This window comes from Ochotona princeps, chromosome 16, assembly GCF_030435755.1.
Source record: "Ochotona princeps isolate mOchPri1 chromosome 16, mOchPri1.hap1, whole genome shotgun sequence".
Classification (NCBI taxonomy): Eukaryota; Metazoa; Chordata; class Mammalia; order Lagomorpha; family Ochotonidae; genus Ochotona; species Ochotona princeps.
Genome location: NC_080847.1, coordinates 14,138,697 through 14,154,031, shown reverse-complemented (window position 1 = coordinate 14,154,031; position 15,335 = coordinate 14,138,697). Strand labels below are relative to the sequence as shown.

The window sequence follows — 15,335 nt, the reverse complement described above, 5'->3', positions numbered from 1 at the left end:
TTCTTTCTTTCTTTCTTTCTTTCTTTCTTTCTTTCTTTCTCTCTCTCTCTCTCTCTCTCTCTCTCTCTCTCTCTCTCTCTTTCTTTCTTTCTTTCTTTCTTTCTTTCTTTCTTTTCAGGCTATTTTTATTGGATAGGCAAATTTACAGAGAGAAGGTGACACAGAGAGAAATATATTCCATCTTCTGGTTCATTCACCAACTGCTTTTCCAGGCATCCTGCGAGAGCATACATGATTTATTATACAATGGAGAGGGCACGGTGTGGTAGCCTAGTGGCTAAAGTCCTCACCTTGCACGCAGCAGGATCCCTTATGAGTGCTTGTTTTGATCCTGGAGGCCCTGCTTCCCATCCGATGCATGCGTGTGGCTTGGGAAAGCAGTCGAGAGTGGCCCAAAGGATTTAGACCTTGCACCCACATGAGAGACCTGGAAAAAACTCTTGGCTCCTGGCTTCAGATCGAATCAGCTCCTGCCATTGCGGCCGCTTGGGAAATGAGTCAACAGATGGAAGATCTTCCTTTCTGTCTCTCCTCCTCTCTGTATATCTGACTTTCCAAGAAAAAAAAAAAATAAAACAAATCTTAAAAAAAAAGGGGCCCGGCGGCGTGGCCTGGCAGCTTAAGTCCTCGCCTTGAATGCGTCGGGATCCCATATGGGCGGCGGTTCTAATCCCAGCAGCTCCACTTCCCATCCAGCTCCCTGCTTGTGACCTGGGAAAGCAGTTGAGGATAGCCCAAAGCCTTGGGACACTGCACCCACGTGGGAGACCCGGAGGAGGTTCCTGGTTCCCGGCTTCGGATCGCAGCACCGGCTGTTGCGCTCACTTGGGGAGTGAATCATCGGACGGAAAATCTTCCTCTCTGTCTCTCCTCCTCTCTGTATATCTGGCTTTGTAATAAAAATAAATTTTAAAAAAGAGAGTCCCTACAGGGGCTAGAGCAATGGCTCAATTGACTAATATTCAGCCTATAACGGCCAGGATCCAATATGGGCATGGGTTTGTGTCCTATCTGCTGTGCTTCCTATCCATCTCCTTGCTTGTGGCCTGGGAGGGCAGTAGAGAATGGCCCAAGGCCATGGGAGTCCTCGGAGGACGCTCCTGGTTCCTGGCTTCAGATTAGCTAATCTCTAGCCATTACAGCCACTTAGGGAGCAGACAGAGGATCTTTTTCTCTTTCCCTGTGTTTATCTGCCTTTCCAATAAAAATTAAATTAAATTAAATTAAATTAAATCTTTTTAAAAGGAGCTCTTTTTTCTTTACTTAAATGTTTGTCTTATTGTTGTAGATGTCAATCCTTTGTTGGATAAGGACCTTATAAGAATCTTCTCCTATTCTGTCATATGTCTTTTCACTCTTTTTTTTTTGGAAATTGCTTTATTTTGACAATCTTTATATAGTTGATTAGGACACAAAGGGTCAAGGGCTACAGGAAAGTGGGTAAGACTATTGTTTCCACATTATTGCTTTTTTTTCTATATCTGGGGTAAAGGGGGAGATAAAGGGAGAAGCCCCCCCCAGCCTCCCACCTATGCCTCACCCCAAGTGTGGGGCATGCTCCGAGGGTCCTGCTCAAGAGGTTTTGATAGTTCAACAGTTCTGAATTGCTGCCAATCTCACCATTCCAAGCACGATGAAATTGCTGCAGAATCCACTAGTTGACATAATCCACCTTACAGTCTCCATTTGCCCAGATTTTCCCTGCCAACACATGGCTGAGGTAGTTGATGAATTTGTTCTGTCCTCCATTTCTGTTGCGGTACCCATCCTTCTCCCTGATTGGGCCTGAGAAAGCAATTGAGGACAGCCCAAAGCCTTGAGACCCTGCACCTGCCTGGGAGACCCAGAAGTAGCTACTGGCTTCTGGTTTTGGATCGGCGCAGCTCCGGCTGTTGCTTCTGCCTGGGGAGAGAATCAATAAACAAAAAATCTTCCTGTCTGTCTCTTCTGCTTTTTGTATATCTGACTTTCCAATAAAAATAAAATCTGAAAAAAAAAAAGAGGCTTCAAAAAAAATTTTAAGATTCATTTATTTTTTTAAAAGATTTATTTATTTTTATTACAAAGTCAGTTATACAGAGAGGAGGAGAGACAAAGAGGAAGATCTTTCGTCCGAAGATTTACTCCCCAAGTGAGCGCAACAGCTGGTGCTGTGCCGATCCGAAGCCGGGAACCTCTTCCGGGTCTCCCATGCGGGTGCAGGGTCCCAAAGCTTTGGGCCGTCCTCGACTGCTTTCCCGGGCCACAAGCAGGGAGCTGGATGGGAAGTGGAGCTGCCGGGATTAGAACCGCCGCCCATATGGGATCCTGGGCGTTCAAGGCGAGGACTTTAGCCACTAGGCCACGCCGCTGGGCCTAAGATTAATTTATTTTTATTTGGAAGGCAAAGTTAGAAAGATCTTTCATTGGCTGGTTCATCCCCCGAATGGCCATAGTGCCATAAGCAGGGAGCTAAATGGGAAGTAGAGCTGCTGAGACTAGAACCAACATCCATCTGGGATGCTGGCACTAGCAGGCAGAGAATTAGCTTGCTTGAGCCATTGTGTTAGCTCCAAAATGAACCTTCCAAAGACATGCCCCCTGTGACCTAAGACTTTCCCATAATACCTATCTCCTTAAAATAATAATAATAATATATGTATATACATACATATATATATATAATTAGATTAAGTTTATACCTTCTTTATGCCATTATGACCTTGGGGTTTGAAAGGTTGGATGAGTTTAGACATTCATGTTCAAATCTTAGTAAATGGTAATTGTTTGGGTTAGCACTACAAGGTGGTCTCTTGCCAGGGATCTAGATGCTTAGTAGAATTAGATAAGTATACTTGCTCTCTGAAATTTTATGGCTATTTTGGACATTTCTAAAGCCTGTGGTTAGCCTGCTGATCTGGGTGAGAAGAAAAGTTTGAAATTCCTATTTCTGTTATAAAAGTAATATAGGATTAAGAATGATGCTGGGCTTGGCAGCGTGGCCTAGTGGCTAAGGTCCTCGCCTTGATCCAATATGGCCGCTGGTTCTAATCCCGGCAGCTCCACTTCCTTTCTATCTCTCCTCCTCTCAGTATATCTGACTTTGTAATAAAAATAAAATAAAGCTTTAAAAAAAAAAAAAAGAATGATGCTAACAGGGCCCGGCGGCATGGCCTAGCAGATAAAGTCCCCTTGAACGCGCCAAGGATCCCATATGGGCGGCAGTTCTAATCCCGGCAGCTCCACTTCCCATCCAGCTCCAAGCTTGTGGCCTGGGAAAGCAGTCGAGGACGGCCCAAAGCTTTGGGACCCTGCACCTGCGTGGGAGACCCGGAAGAGGTTCCTGGTTCCCGGCTTCGGATTGGCACAGCACCGGCTGTTGCGGTCACTTGGGGAGTGAATCATTGGACGCAGGATCTTCCTCTCTGTCTCTCCTCCTCTCTGTATATCTGACTTTGTAATAAAATAAAAAACAAATAAATCTTTAAAAAAAAAAAAAGAGTGATGATAACGGACCTGGCATGGTTGCCTAACAGCTGAAGTCCTCACCTTGAATGTGCTGGGATCCCATATGGACGCTGGTTCTAATCCTGGCAGCTCCACTTCCCATCCAACTCCCTGCTTGTGGCCTGGGAAAGCAGTCAAGGATGGCACCCATGTGGGAGACGTGGAGGAAGTTCCTGGCTCCTGGCTTTGGATCAGCACAGCACAAGCTGTTGCGGTCACTTGAGGAGTGAATCATTGGATGGAAGATCTTCCTCTCTGTCTCTCCTTCTCTCTGTGTATCTGACTTTGCAATAAAAATAAATAAATCTTAAAAAAAAAAGTGATAATAACAGGGCCCGGCACAATGGCCTAGTGACTAGATCCCTGCCTTGTATCAGCCTGGATCCCATATGGGTGCTGGGACTGGCTGCTCCATTTCCTGTCCAGCTCCCCGTTTGTGGCCTGGGAAAGCAGAGGAGGACAGCCCAGGGCCTTGGCACCCAGCATTAGTGTGGGAGAGCTGGAGGAAGGTCCTGGCTCCTGACTTTGGATTGGCTCAGCTCCAGCCATTGTGACCACTTGAGGAATGAACCAGCAGATGGAAGTTCTTGCTCTCTGTCTCTTGTTCTCTGTAAATCTGACTTTCCAGTGAAAATAAAATAAATCTTAGAAGGAAAAAGAAAAGAAAGAATGATGATAACTAGAATCTCCAAGAATATTAGACTAGGGAGTGGTGTTGTAGCATAACCAGAAATGTTGTCACCGTCAATGACAGCGTCCCACTTAGAGTGCAAGTTCTACTTTCCACTGCTCCACTTCTGATCCAGCTCGCTACTAATGGCCTTGAAACGTAAGTGGAAGATGGCCAAGGTGATTGTGCCCCTGCTACCCATGTAGGAGGCCTAGAGGATGTCATTGTACAGCTGCTTCATGCATTTATTTTTCCTATATTTTTGCAGGAGTGTACATATCATGTATACTACCTAGTACTGTGCATTTTCCATGTATTATTCAGTATTGTGACATATAAGAACTCCCTTTCTTATTGGAATATTCTATGAAATATTGCATAATAGATGTACTATCATCTATATATCAGGTATAGTGAGTGTTGTTTTTTTTTTTTACTTACTGTGTATCATTTCCCATCTATCTGTATGCAATCTTTAGACATTTGTGGGAGACAGAGTATGATAAATTCCTACAAGAGAGGTTGTTAGACCAATATTTTAAAAAAAAAAAAAGATTCCCAAAGTGTCCTCCATAAAGATTTTACCAGTTTGTGTTAACATGAGCATTGTTAGAGAGTACTTGTTTTCCTGTATATTCACCAACATAGTCCATTATCAAATGTCTTATTATTTGCTAGTGGAATAAGTAGAATACAGCTTCTTAGGATAACTTATATTTTACTTATGAGTAAGTTTGCTTGTTCATTATATGCTTAAAGAAAAGTGTTTTTTCACAAATCTATGATCTTTGTTAGTTTACTGTTAAATAGTTAACATTTGGAAAATGTCATGGCACAGCAAATTAAGCTGACCCAGAGGATGTTCACGTCTCCTATTAGCGTGTCTTTGGATTGAATATGACCTCTCCTTCTGATCCAGCTTCCTGCTGATTCAGCCCAAGTACTTGAGGTACCTACCACCCACATAAGAGGTGACACGGCCACAGCTACTGAGGGCATTTGGAGAGTAAAACAGTGGCAGTTTCCCTCTCCTCCCCCTCCAAGCCCCACTACTACTACCTCTTTCCCTTCCTCCATTTCTGTCTGTCACTGGTCTTTTAAATTAATCAAATTAAAAAATATATATAGTGCATTGGGCCCTACGTGATAGCCTAATGGCTAAATCCTTGCCTTGCATCTGCCAGGATCCCATATTGAAACCGGTTTGTATCCTTGCTGCTCCACTTCCCTTCCAGCTCCGTGCTTGTGGCTTGGGAAAGTAGCAGAGCACAGCCCAAAGCCTTGGAACCCTGTACCCACTCAGGAGACCAGAAGAATCTTCTGGCTCCTGTCTTCGGATCAGCTCAGCTCTGGCCGTTGTAGCCGCTTGGGGAATGAACCAGCAGATGGAAAATCTTTGTCTTTTCTTTCTGTATGTCTGTCTTTCCAATAAAAATAAATTGTAAATAAATTTAAAATTATTAAATAAATAATAGTGGATTAACCTTCTGCTTGCAACACCAACATTCCATATTCGAGTGATTTTAGTTCCACCTGACCCACTCTTCTTATTCAGCCTCCTGTTAATGCCCTCTGGGATGGTAGGAACAGATGGCCCAAGTCCTTACTCCATTGCTCTATTTAGGAGACCTGGATAAAGCTCCCTGCTTCAGCCTAATCCAGCCCTACCAACTGCAGTCATCTGGGAAGTAAACCAGAAAATGGAAGATGCCTTTCTCCATGTGCCCTTCTCTGTCTTTGCTCAAACTCTGCATTTCAAATATATAAAATAAATCTTTCTAAAAAACTGAAGACCTGTGTTAGTCTTTCAGTTCTTGACCATGAGGTACCTTACATTTAGTTATTTCTGTATTTCAGCAAAATATAATTTTAATGTGTCAGTCTTATGCCTACCTAGGTTAATTAATTCCTAAGCATTTTTTCAAGCATTTTTAAAGCGTTTGTTTTTCAAGATTTATTTATTTGGAAGGCAGAGTTAAGGAGAGATAGATGTAAAATGAGTGGCATTCGTATAGGATGCTGGGGTCACAGGTGGCAGCCTAAGTTGCCGTGCCCCAACACAGACCACTATTTTATTATTTTTAGTACTGTATAAATAGAATTGTTTGCTTCATTTCCCTTTTGGGTTGCTCATTATAGAAATATAGAAATATAATTGTGGGTTGATATTCTGTTGTGGAATTTTACTGACTTCGTAGTGCAAATGTTTTTTAAGTGAATGGCATTTAGTGTTTTGTATGTATAAGATCATGTCATTTGTGAATAGATACTTTTACTTCCTTTCTAACTTGAATGTCTTTTATTATTCTAACATAGTTTCTCTTGCTAGAAAATTTTCAATAATAGTTGGTTGAAAATGGTAAAAGGGGCTTCTTTGATTATAAGAGGAAAGCTTTCAGTCTTTTATGATTGTCATGTTAGCTTAGAGGGTTTTTTTTTTTTTTTGAGATTTATTTATTTATTATGGGAAAGTCACAGATACACAGAGAGAAGGAGAAACATAGAGAAAGATTTCCGTCTGCTGGTTCACTCCCAAGTAGCCACAAAGGCCAAAACCTAGCCGATCCAAAGCCAGGAGCCAAGAGCGTCTTCTGGGTCTGCCATGCAGGTGCAGGGTCCCAAGGCTTTGGGCTGTCCTCAACTGCTTTCCCAGGCCACAGGGAGGGAGTTGGATGGGAAGTAGGGCCACCAGGACATGAACCTGTGTTCAAATGGGATCCTGATGCGTGAAAGGCGAGGACTTTAGCTGCTAGGCTACTGCGTCGGGCCCAGTTTGGAGTTTTTAATATATGACTTTTATCACATTGATAAAAATCCTTTTATTCGGTTTATTAAGTGTTTTATATTGAAAGAATTTTGAATTCTGTCAGATGATTAATGCTTGAGTCATTATGATCCTGCATTTTTTTCCCCTTGTTCTAGTAATGTCATGTCATGTTGATTGATATTTATGTTGAGCCATCCTTCATTTTTGGAATAAAACCAACTTGGTCGTGATGTATAATCCTTTTATTTCTGAATTTGTTTTTGCTATCCTTTTGCTGGCTTTCATGTCAGGGTAATGCTGTACTTAAAATAAGCTAGAAAGTGTTCTCTTTAATGTTTTGAAATAGTCTCAGACGGAATAATGTTATTTCTTCCGTAAATGTTTGGTCAGAGTTTGTGAGCAGGAGAGACAGTGAAGTATTTTTTTGAACTATCAGTAAAGCTTGAGAAACAAGTGGCACAGAGGTCAAGCTCTCACTTGGGATATTCCCATCCCATATTTGAGTGCCATATTTAAGTCCCACATCTGCCTCTTATCCAGCTTCCTTCTAATGTGCCTGGGACTAAGGATATGAAGGTTCAGCTACTTGGGTCCCTGCTATCGGTGTGGGAGACCTGAAGGAGTTCCTGGTACCTGACTTCTGCCTGGTCCCAGCTCAAACGCTGTTGCAGGTATTTAGGCAACCAGAGAATGTCTGTTTGGCTGTCTTTCCCCTTTATAATAAATAAGTAAACTTTTTGGGTGGAAAAATAAAGAACTGGAAGCCTGTCTGGAGACTGTAAGTTTCTGTAAAGCTGTTTATAATTCCTACTGAGTTAGTTCATAAGAGGCTCTTACACAGTGTCTTTTGGCTTCTTCCCTTGGTCTCTTTGCTTCTGTCTTGTAATTTATGTGCTGATTTGCCTGGAATAACATGTTTGGTATGTTCAGGTCTGTTTTGGAGTCTTTGGTTGTAAAAATTGGGCACCCATAGAAATGATACTTTGGCTCTATTATCAACACTTGATAATCTTTTACTGACTCTTAAAAACGTAGATAAATCTAAAACATCATACTTTTTTAAAAAGTTTGTTTATTTTTGTTGCAAAGTCAGATATACAGAGAGAAGGAGAGACAAAGAGGAAGATCTTTGTTGGTTCATTGCTCAAGTGGCCGCAATGGCCGGAGCTGAGCCAATCTGAAGCCAGGAGCCAGGAGCTTCCTCTAGGTATCCCATGCAGGTCAGAGCCCCAAGGCTCTGGGTCATCCCCAACTGTCTTCCCAGGCCGCAAGCAGGGAGCTGAAAGGGAAGCAGGGCCTCTGGGAGTAGAACCAGCACCCATATGGGATCCTGGCATGTGCCAGATGAGGACCCTAGCCATTAGACTACCAAACTGGGCCAATAAAACATAGTAATTTTTTTTAAGAAGGAAGAAAAGTTATGCCCACACATAGGATTTCTAGGGTTATTTCGTTTTGTTTTGTTTTGTTTTATTTTTGCTTTATATTTACGCTTTTAGTCTGGAGGGTGCATTTGGTATAGGAGGGTTCCTCCATTGTGTTCCTTCTTTCCTCTGCTTTAGATTAGGGTACTAATTAATGTTCACAAGGGATATGTGCAGAATCTTTGTTCTAAAGTTAAGGTCAGAAATAGCTCCTTAAAGGAAAAAGAGATGCTACCTATTCTATTTATTTTACAGTGTAATTGTGCATTATCCACTACTATTGACTAACCCAACAGCTAGTGATCACTAAACTGACAAGTAGGAACAAGTATTGACTTTGAGACACTTTTGACAGCTTCCCACAGTAAGCTGTACGTGTTGTGATGAGATCTAGTAGACACACAAAAAACCCTACATATTTATAGCTAACAGAAAAGTCTCACAAACCAATTGTTACTTTTCATTAAGAGAAATGCAGTTTGCTCTCTTCAATTTATTCTGTTTTTTATTTACTACAACTTCCTGAATTGATTTCATGAACTGCAAATAGATGTGAATTTTAGTTTAAAAGTTATTGTCAAATGCTCAGGTAATTTTGTTATAGCCTAGACAATTATTTGCAAAATACAAATAACTAATAAAAAGTTTAACTAAAGCTAAATTTATCGCTTAAAATCACTGAAAACTAACTGCAATTTTTTTTTAAAGATTTATTTTTATTACAAAATCAGATATATAGAGAGGAGGAGAGACAGAGACAAAGATCTTCCGTCCAATGATTCACTCCCCAAGTGACCGCAACGGCTGGTGCGCCGATCCGATGCCGGGAACCAGGAACCTGTTCCTGGTCTCCCACGCGGGTGCAGGGTCCCAAGCCTTTGGGCCATCCTCGACTGCTTTCCCAGGCCACAAGCAGGGAGCTGGATGGGAAGTGGAGCTGCTGGGATTAGAACCGCCGCCCATATGGGATCCTGGCGTGTTCAAGGCAAGGACTTTAGCTGCTAGGCCACGCCACCAGGCACTAACTGCAATTCTTTTAAAGTTACTGCCCTTTCAAAAATATTAGTGTTGTACAGTATAGTAGAGCGATTATACAGTGGTGCATATATATATATATATATATATTATTTATTTTCAGTGGAAAGTCAGATATGCAGAAAGGAGGAGAGACAGAGAGGAAGATCTTCTGTCCACTACCAATCTTCACTACCCAAGTGGCCACAACAGCCAGAACTGAGCCTATCTGAAGCCGGGAGCCAGGCACTTCTTCTGGGTCTCCCACATGGGCCATCCTCGACTGCTTTCCCAGGCCACAAGCAGGGAGCTGAAAGGGAAGCGGGCTGCCAAGGTTAAAACCAGAGCCCATGTGGGATCCCGGTGTGGGCAGGTGAGGACTTTAGCCATTACACTACCATGCCAGGCCCTATATATTTTACTAAACACTGAGAGAGCGGAATTGAAAGTTTCCCAACACAAGGAAATGATAAGTACTTAACGAGATGAGTATACCAGTTAGTATATATTAGTATATATTATAGATGTGTATGGAGTTATCACATTGTACCCATAAGTTAAAGTTTTTAAAATAAAAAGTTACTGGGCTTTTAATGAAAAGAAATCATGTTATCTAAACTATTTGGACTACAGTATTCATATTATTTCATAAAATGTGATTATTTTACGCTGTGATTAACAGATAAAGAACAGTTATGTTCTGTTTTGATTATAGATAAAAGCAGGCTGGGCACTGTCATCAGTTAAGTTCATGCTCTGGTTTGTTCCATTCAGTAGTGATATTGTCTTCTTTGACACAGACCAGTTTATGTCTGACTTGGAACACCAGCCATCAGGTTCAGCAGAGAAATGGCCTACCCTCAGTGAGCTCTCATGTGCTGCTCCATTCTGGAGACCATAGAGGGTGAGTGTTGACTGACGTGTTGTTTCTGTGCCCAAGTCTGGTATTTGCATGCAGTGGCTGGATTTGCATGTGCTGCAGAGGAAGGGGCTATGCATGGGCATCTTCTCGGTAAAGCCCACTTAACTATCTTTGGAGCTACACTTGACTATAAGACTTTGTCCTTTAACTCTAACCATACTCAAGCTCTCACAGTTGTGTTTTTAGTCTGGCTGTGTGCAAAAAGCACATGTTTTGTTTGTTTAAGATATTTTTAATTTATTTGTTTGCAGTACAGAATCAGAGCTAGCGGGAGAGAGAGAGATATCTTCCGTCTGTTGGTTGACTCTCTTAATGGTTGCAACAGCTGGCGCTGGGCCAGGCCAAAGCCAGGAGCCTGGAACTCCATCCAGGTTGTATCTCACATGAGTGGCAGGAGCCCAGGCACTTGCCTAGGCACATTAGCAGGGAACAGGACCAGAAGTGAAGCAATTGGGACTTTAACAGGTGTTTATATGAGATATTGATATTGTCGGCAGCATGTTACTCTCCGCACCACAGTGGTGGCCCAAAAGGCAAGTGTTCAATTATATTTCTTAAGAAAAAAAAAAAAAACTCCTATATATATATATTAAAAAAATCTGTGATGTGGATGCTGAGTACATGTGATTGTTGGCCTGATTTCTGGTGAAGTACTTTTAAATTTGTATTTATTTTTATTTGAAAGACAGATTTAGAGACACATCTACCATTCACTGGTTCACTCCCCAGATGGCTACAACAGCCAGAGCTGGACTAGTCCAAAGACAGGAGCTTGGGGCTGCTTCTTAGGTGTTCCACATAGGTATAGGGACCCAAGCACTTGGATCATCTGCTGCTGCTTTCCTAAGCATATTAGCAGGAAGCTTGATCAGAAATGGAGCAGCTACAACTTAAATAGGTGCCTGTATGACTACCCTGTGGTGCTGTCCTCCATCCATTACAATAAGTATTCTGAAGCCTTCTGATCAGACTTGCTTAAAAAAAAAAACTGACATGTTGAGCCTAAATCCTAACCTTACATCTGCCAGGATCGCATATAGGCACCGGTTCATATCCCAGGTGCTCAGCTTCCCATCCAGCTCCCTGTTTGTGGCCTTGGAAAGCAGTGGAGGATGGCACAAAGTCTTGGGACCCTGCACTCACATAGAAGACCTAGAAGTAACTCCTGGTTCCTGACTTCGGATTTGCAGAGCTATGGCTCAGTGTTTAACCCAGTGCTGTTCTTATTTATGAAGGAACAAATACCGGCCCTGCTACTAGTGATACTGTTTAAAAAAGAAATGCTCTGGGGACTGATGTGGTAGCCTAGTGGCTAAAGTCCTCGCCTAGCGCTCACCAGGATCCCGTATGGACACCGGTTCTAATCCCCACTTCATGGCCCCACTTCCCATCCAGCTCCCTGCTTGTGGCCTGGAAAAGTGGTAAAGGACAGCCCAAAGCCTTGAGATCCTGCACCCATGTGGGAGACCTGGAAGAAGCTCCTGGCTCCTGGTTTCGGATTGGCTCAGCTCTTGCTGTTGTGGCCACTTGGGGAGTGAATCAGCGGGTGGAAGATCTTCCTCTCTATCTGTCTCTTCTATATATATCTAACTTTCCAATAAAAAAAATAAATTTGTTTTAATTTTAAAAAATTCTAAAATAGAAGTGCTTCTCTGTAGTAAAAGGATCAATGGATAACGGAGTGAATAAGATAAGAACATAGCAACAGGGGTATAGACAACTCCTTAGAACCAAAAAGTAGATAGATTTGAGAATGTGGGATCTCTAGTAATTTTGTTGTCTTGCAGGCCTTTATTAACTTATTTATTTGTTTATTTAAGTTTATTTGAAAGGCAGAGTTATAGAGAGCAGGAGAGAGAGACAGTCAGACATAGAAAGAATCTTCCATCTGTTGACTTATTCCCCAAATGGCTATAGCAGCCAGGGCTGGTTCAAGGCAAAGCCAGGAGCCTTGAACTGTTTCTGGGTTTCCCATGTGGGTACAAGGGCCCAAGCACTTGAACCAACCTGTACTGCTTTTTCTAGGCACATTAGCAGGAAGCTTAATCAGAAATAGAACCTGAAGGACTTGAATCTGTACCTATATGGGATTGTGGCATTATAGGCAGATGTTAATATGCTACACCACAATGCTGGCCCTGTTTACCAATCTTTTAGGAAACGTTTTGGGGGCCCGGTGTGGTGGCCTAATGGCTAAAGTCCTCGCCTTGAACACACCAGGATCCCATATGGGTGCTGGTTCTAATCCTGGCAGCTCCACTTCCCATCCAACTCCCTGCTTGTGGCCTGGGAAAGCAGTTGAGGACCGCCCAAAAGCTTGGGACCCTGCACCTGCGTTGGAGACGTGGAGGAAGTTCCTGGCTCCTGGCTTTGGATCAGCACAGCACAAGCTGTTGCGGTCACTTGAGGAGTGAATCATTGGATGGAAGATCTTCCTCTGTCTCTCCTTCTCTCTGTGTATCTGACTTTGCAATAAAAATAAATAAATCTTAAAAAAAAAAAAGTGATGATAACAGGGCCCGGCACAATGGCCTAGTGGCTAGATCCCTGCCTTGTATCAGCCTGGATCCCATATGGGTGCTGGGACTGGCTGCTCCATTTCCTGTCCAGCTCCCCGTTTGTGGCCTGGGAAAGCAGAGGAGGACAGCCCAGGGCCTTGGGAGACCTGGAGGAAGGTCCTGGCTCCTGACTTTGGATTGGCTCAGCTCCGGCCGTTGCGGTCACTTTGGGAGTGAATGGAAGATCTTCCTCTCTGTCCTCTTCTCTGTAAATCTGACTTTCCAGTGAAAATAAAATAAATCTTTAATAAAAACAATATAAGATGTTTTATGTATTTGTTTATTTGAGAGGTAGGATGTCAGAGAGGGAGAAAAAGAGATCATCTGTATACTGGTTTACTCCCCAAATGGTTACAATATCCAGGGCTGAGTCAGGCTGAATCTAGGAGAAAGGAACTCCATCCAGGTTTCCCCCAGGGGTAGCAAGGGTCCAAGTACTTGAGGTGTCATTTGCTGCCTTCTCGGGTACATTAGCATGAAGCTGTTTTGGAGCTAGAACAGCTGGAAATCAAATCATTGCTTTGATGTAGGATGCTGACATCATAAGTGACAGCTTGGGCCCGGCGGCATGGCCTAGCTGCTAAAGTCCTCGGCTTGAACGCCCTGGGATCTCATGTGGGCACCGGTTCTAATCCCGGCAGCTCCACTTCCCATCCAGCTCCCTGCTTGTGGCCTGGGAAAGCAGTCAAGGACAGCCCAAAGCTTTGGGACCCTGCACCTGCATGGGAGACCTGGAAGAGGTTCCTGGTTCCCAGCTTCGGATCCGCACAGCACTGGCCGTTTCAGTCACTTGGGGAGTGAATCATCAGATGGATGATCTTCCTCTCTGTCTCTCCTCTCTGTATATCTGACTTTGTAATAAAAATAAATAAATCTTTAAAAAAAAAATAAGTGACAGCTTAACCCACTGCACAACAATGCCACCTCTGCTTGCTGGCCTTTTTGAGATAGTACTTACTTATATAGACCACTGTTAAAGGTCAGGAGCTCCTGAAGCTTTGATAGGTAGTTCTGTATTGGTTAAAGATTAGGGGAAGGACACGCTCTGTGCTGTTGCAGGCTAATCATCTGCCTGCAGCATCAGCATCCCAAATGGGTGCAAGTTGGAATCCTGACTGTTCCACTTAGGATCCAGCACCCTGCTAATATACCTGCAAAAGCAGCAGAAGATGGCCCAAGTGTTTGGGTCCTGTTCCAACATGGGAGGCCCAGAAGATCTTGGCTCTTAGCTTCAGATCAGTCCAGTTATGGCTATTGTGGCTATTGGGGGGGTGGTGAACCAGCACATAGGAAATCTCTCTGTCTCTCCTTCTCTCTCTTTATAACTCTGCCTTTCACATAAAAAAAAAAAAATCAATGTTAAATGAAGAAAATTGGTGCAGCTAGCTCTTGAACAGGATCAAGAGCACAAACAGTAGAAAGAACCATGTGGATTTATGGATCTCAGTCTCAGATTTGTCCCCTAGAGATAACAGGTTGGGGAGTTTGTGGTAGAAAATATGTTGGGAAAGGAAATTCCAAAGTAGTTTTGAGTTCTACATTGACCTAAATTGAAAAGAAGTGTTTATTTTTTGACATTTCCATTTTTGCTGATACAGAAGAGGACATGCTGCTGCCTGACAGTGCTTTGAAGTACCTGTGTATTGTTTACTCAGCTGGATACTTCATGTTTATCTTTGTAGAATGTTTTGAATTACAGATCTTCACAGAGCAAAGATCTCTGTAGAGCAGCACACATATTAGAGGCTTGTTGGAGAAGAAAAGAAATCTCCCCACTGGCCAGCTATTCCCCCCGATAAGCTGTGCTTTAAAGAAGTCATATTTTTCATTTGTTAGTATTATTACAGTGATGTTAAAGGGGAAGGACACCTTCTTGTCATTTCAGATGTATTTCACTGTTGCCTGTGTTTAAGCTATCTAGAGTACAGGGTAAAACTTCACATGCAAAATTTCAAAATGTTAATTTGATTATTGCTTAAAGATCCCAAAGTTATGGGCTCGGCAGCGTGGCCTAGTGGCTAAGGTCCTCGCCTTGATCCCGTATGGCTGCTGGTTCTAATCCCGGCGGCTCCACTTCCTCTCTGTCTCTCCTCCTCTCAGTATATCTGACTTTGTAATAAGAATAAAATAAATCTTTAAAAAAAAAAAAAAGATCCCAAAGTTAAAAAAAAAAAAAAAGTTGTGTGGGGATCTGCATAATAGCCTAATGGCTAAATCCTCGCCTTGCAGCCACCAGGATCCCATATGGACACGAGTTTGTATCTTGCTGCTCTACTTCCCATCCAGCTTCCTGCTTGTGGCCTGGGAAAGCAGTCAAGAGCAGCACAAAGCCTTGGTACCCTGCACCCACGTGAGAGACGCAGAAGAAGTTCCTGACTCCTGCCTTCAGATTGGCTGGGCTCCAGCTATTGAGGCCTCTGGGGGAGTGAAACAGCCAATAGTTAAGCTATCATGCAAGCCCTGGGGTTTTTAGTTTAGTTTAGTTTTGTTTTGT

General features: G+C 42.9%; 1 protein-coding gene across 2 annotated transcripts in view; it reads left to right on the top strand.

The window, feature by feature from the left end:
* The window catches only part of NFATC3 (nuclear factor of activated T cells 3), a 114,330-nt gene that overhangs the window by 90,400 nt on the left and 8,595 nt on the right, over positions 1-15,335 (top strand). The window contains exon 10 of one of the 2 annotated variants that reach the window (XM_058674783.1): positions 10,162-10,265. The exons of the other annotated variant lie outside the window; for it this stretch is intronic. Coding sequence (XP_058530766.1) covers positions 10,162-10,262 — 101 coding nt within the window. The 3' untranslated portion in view covers positions 10,263-10,265. The remainder of the gene's footprint in view (positions 1-10,161; positions 10,266-15,335) is intronic. 2 annotated transcript variants of the gene reach the window in all.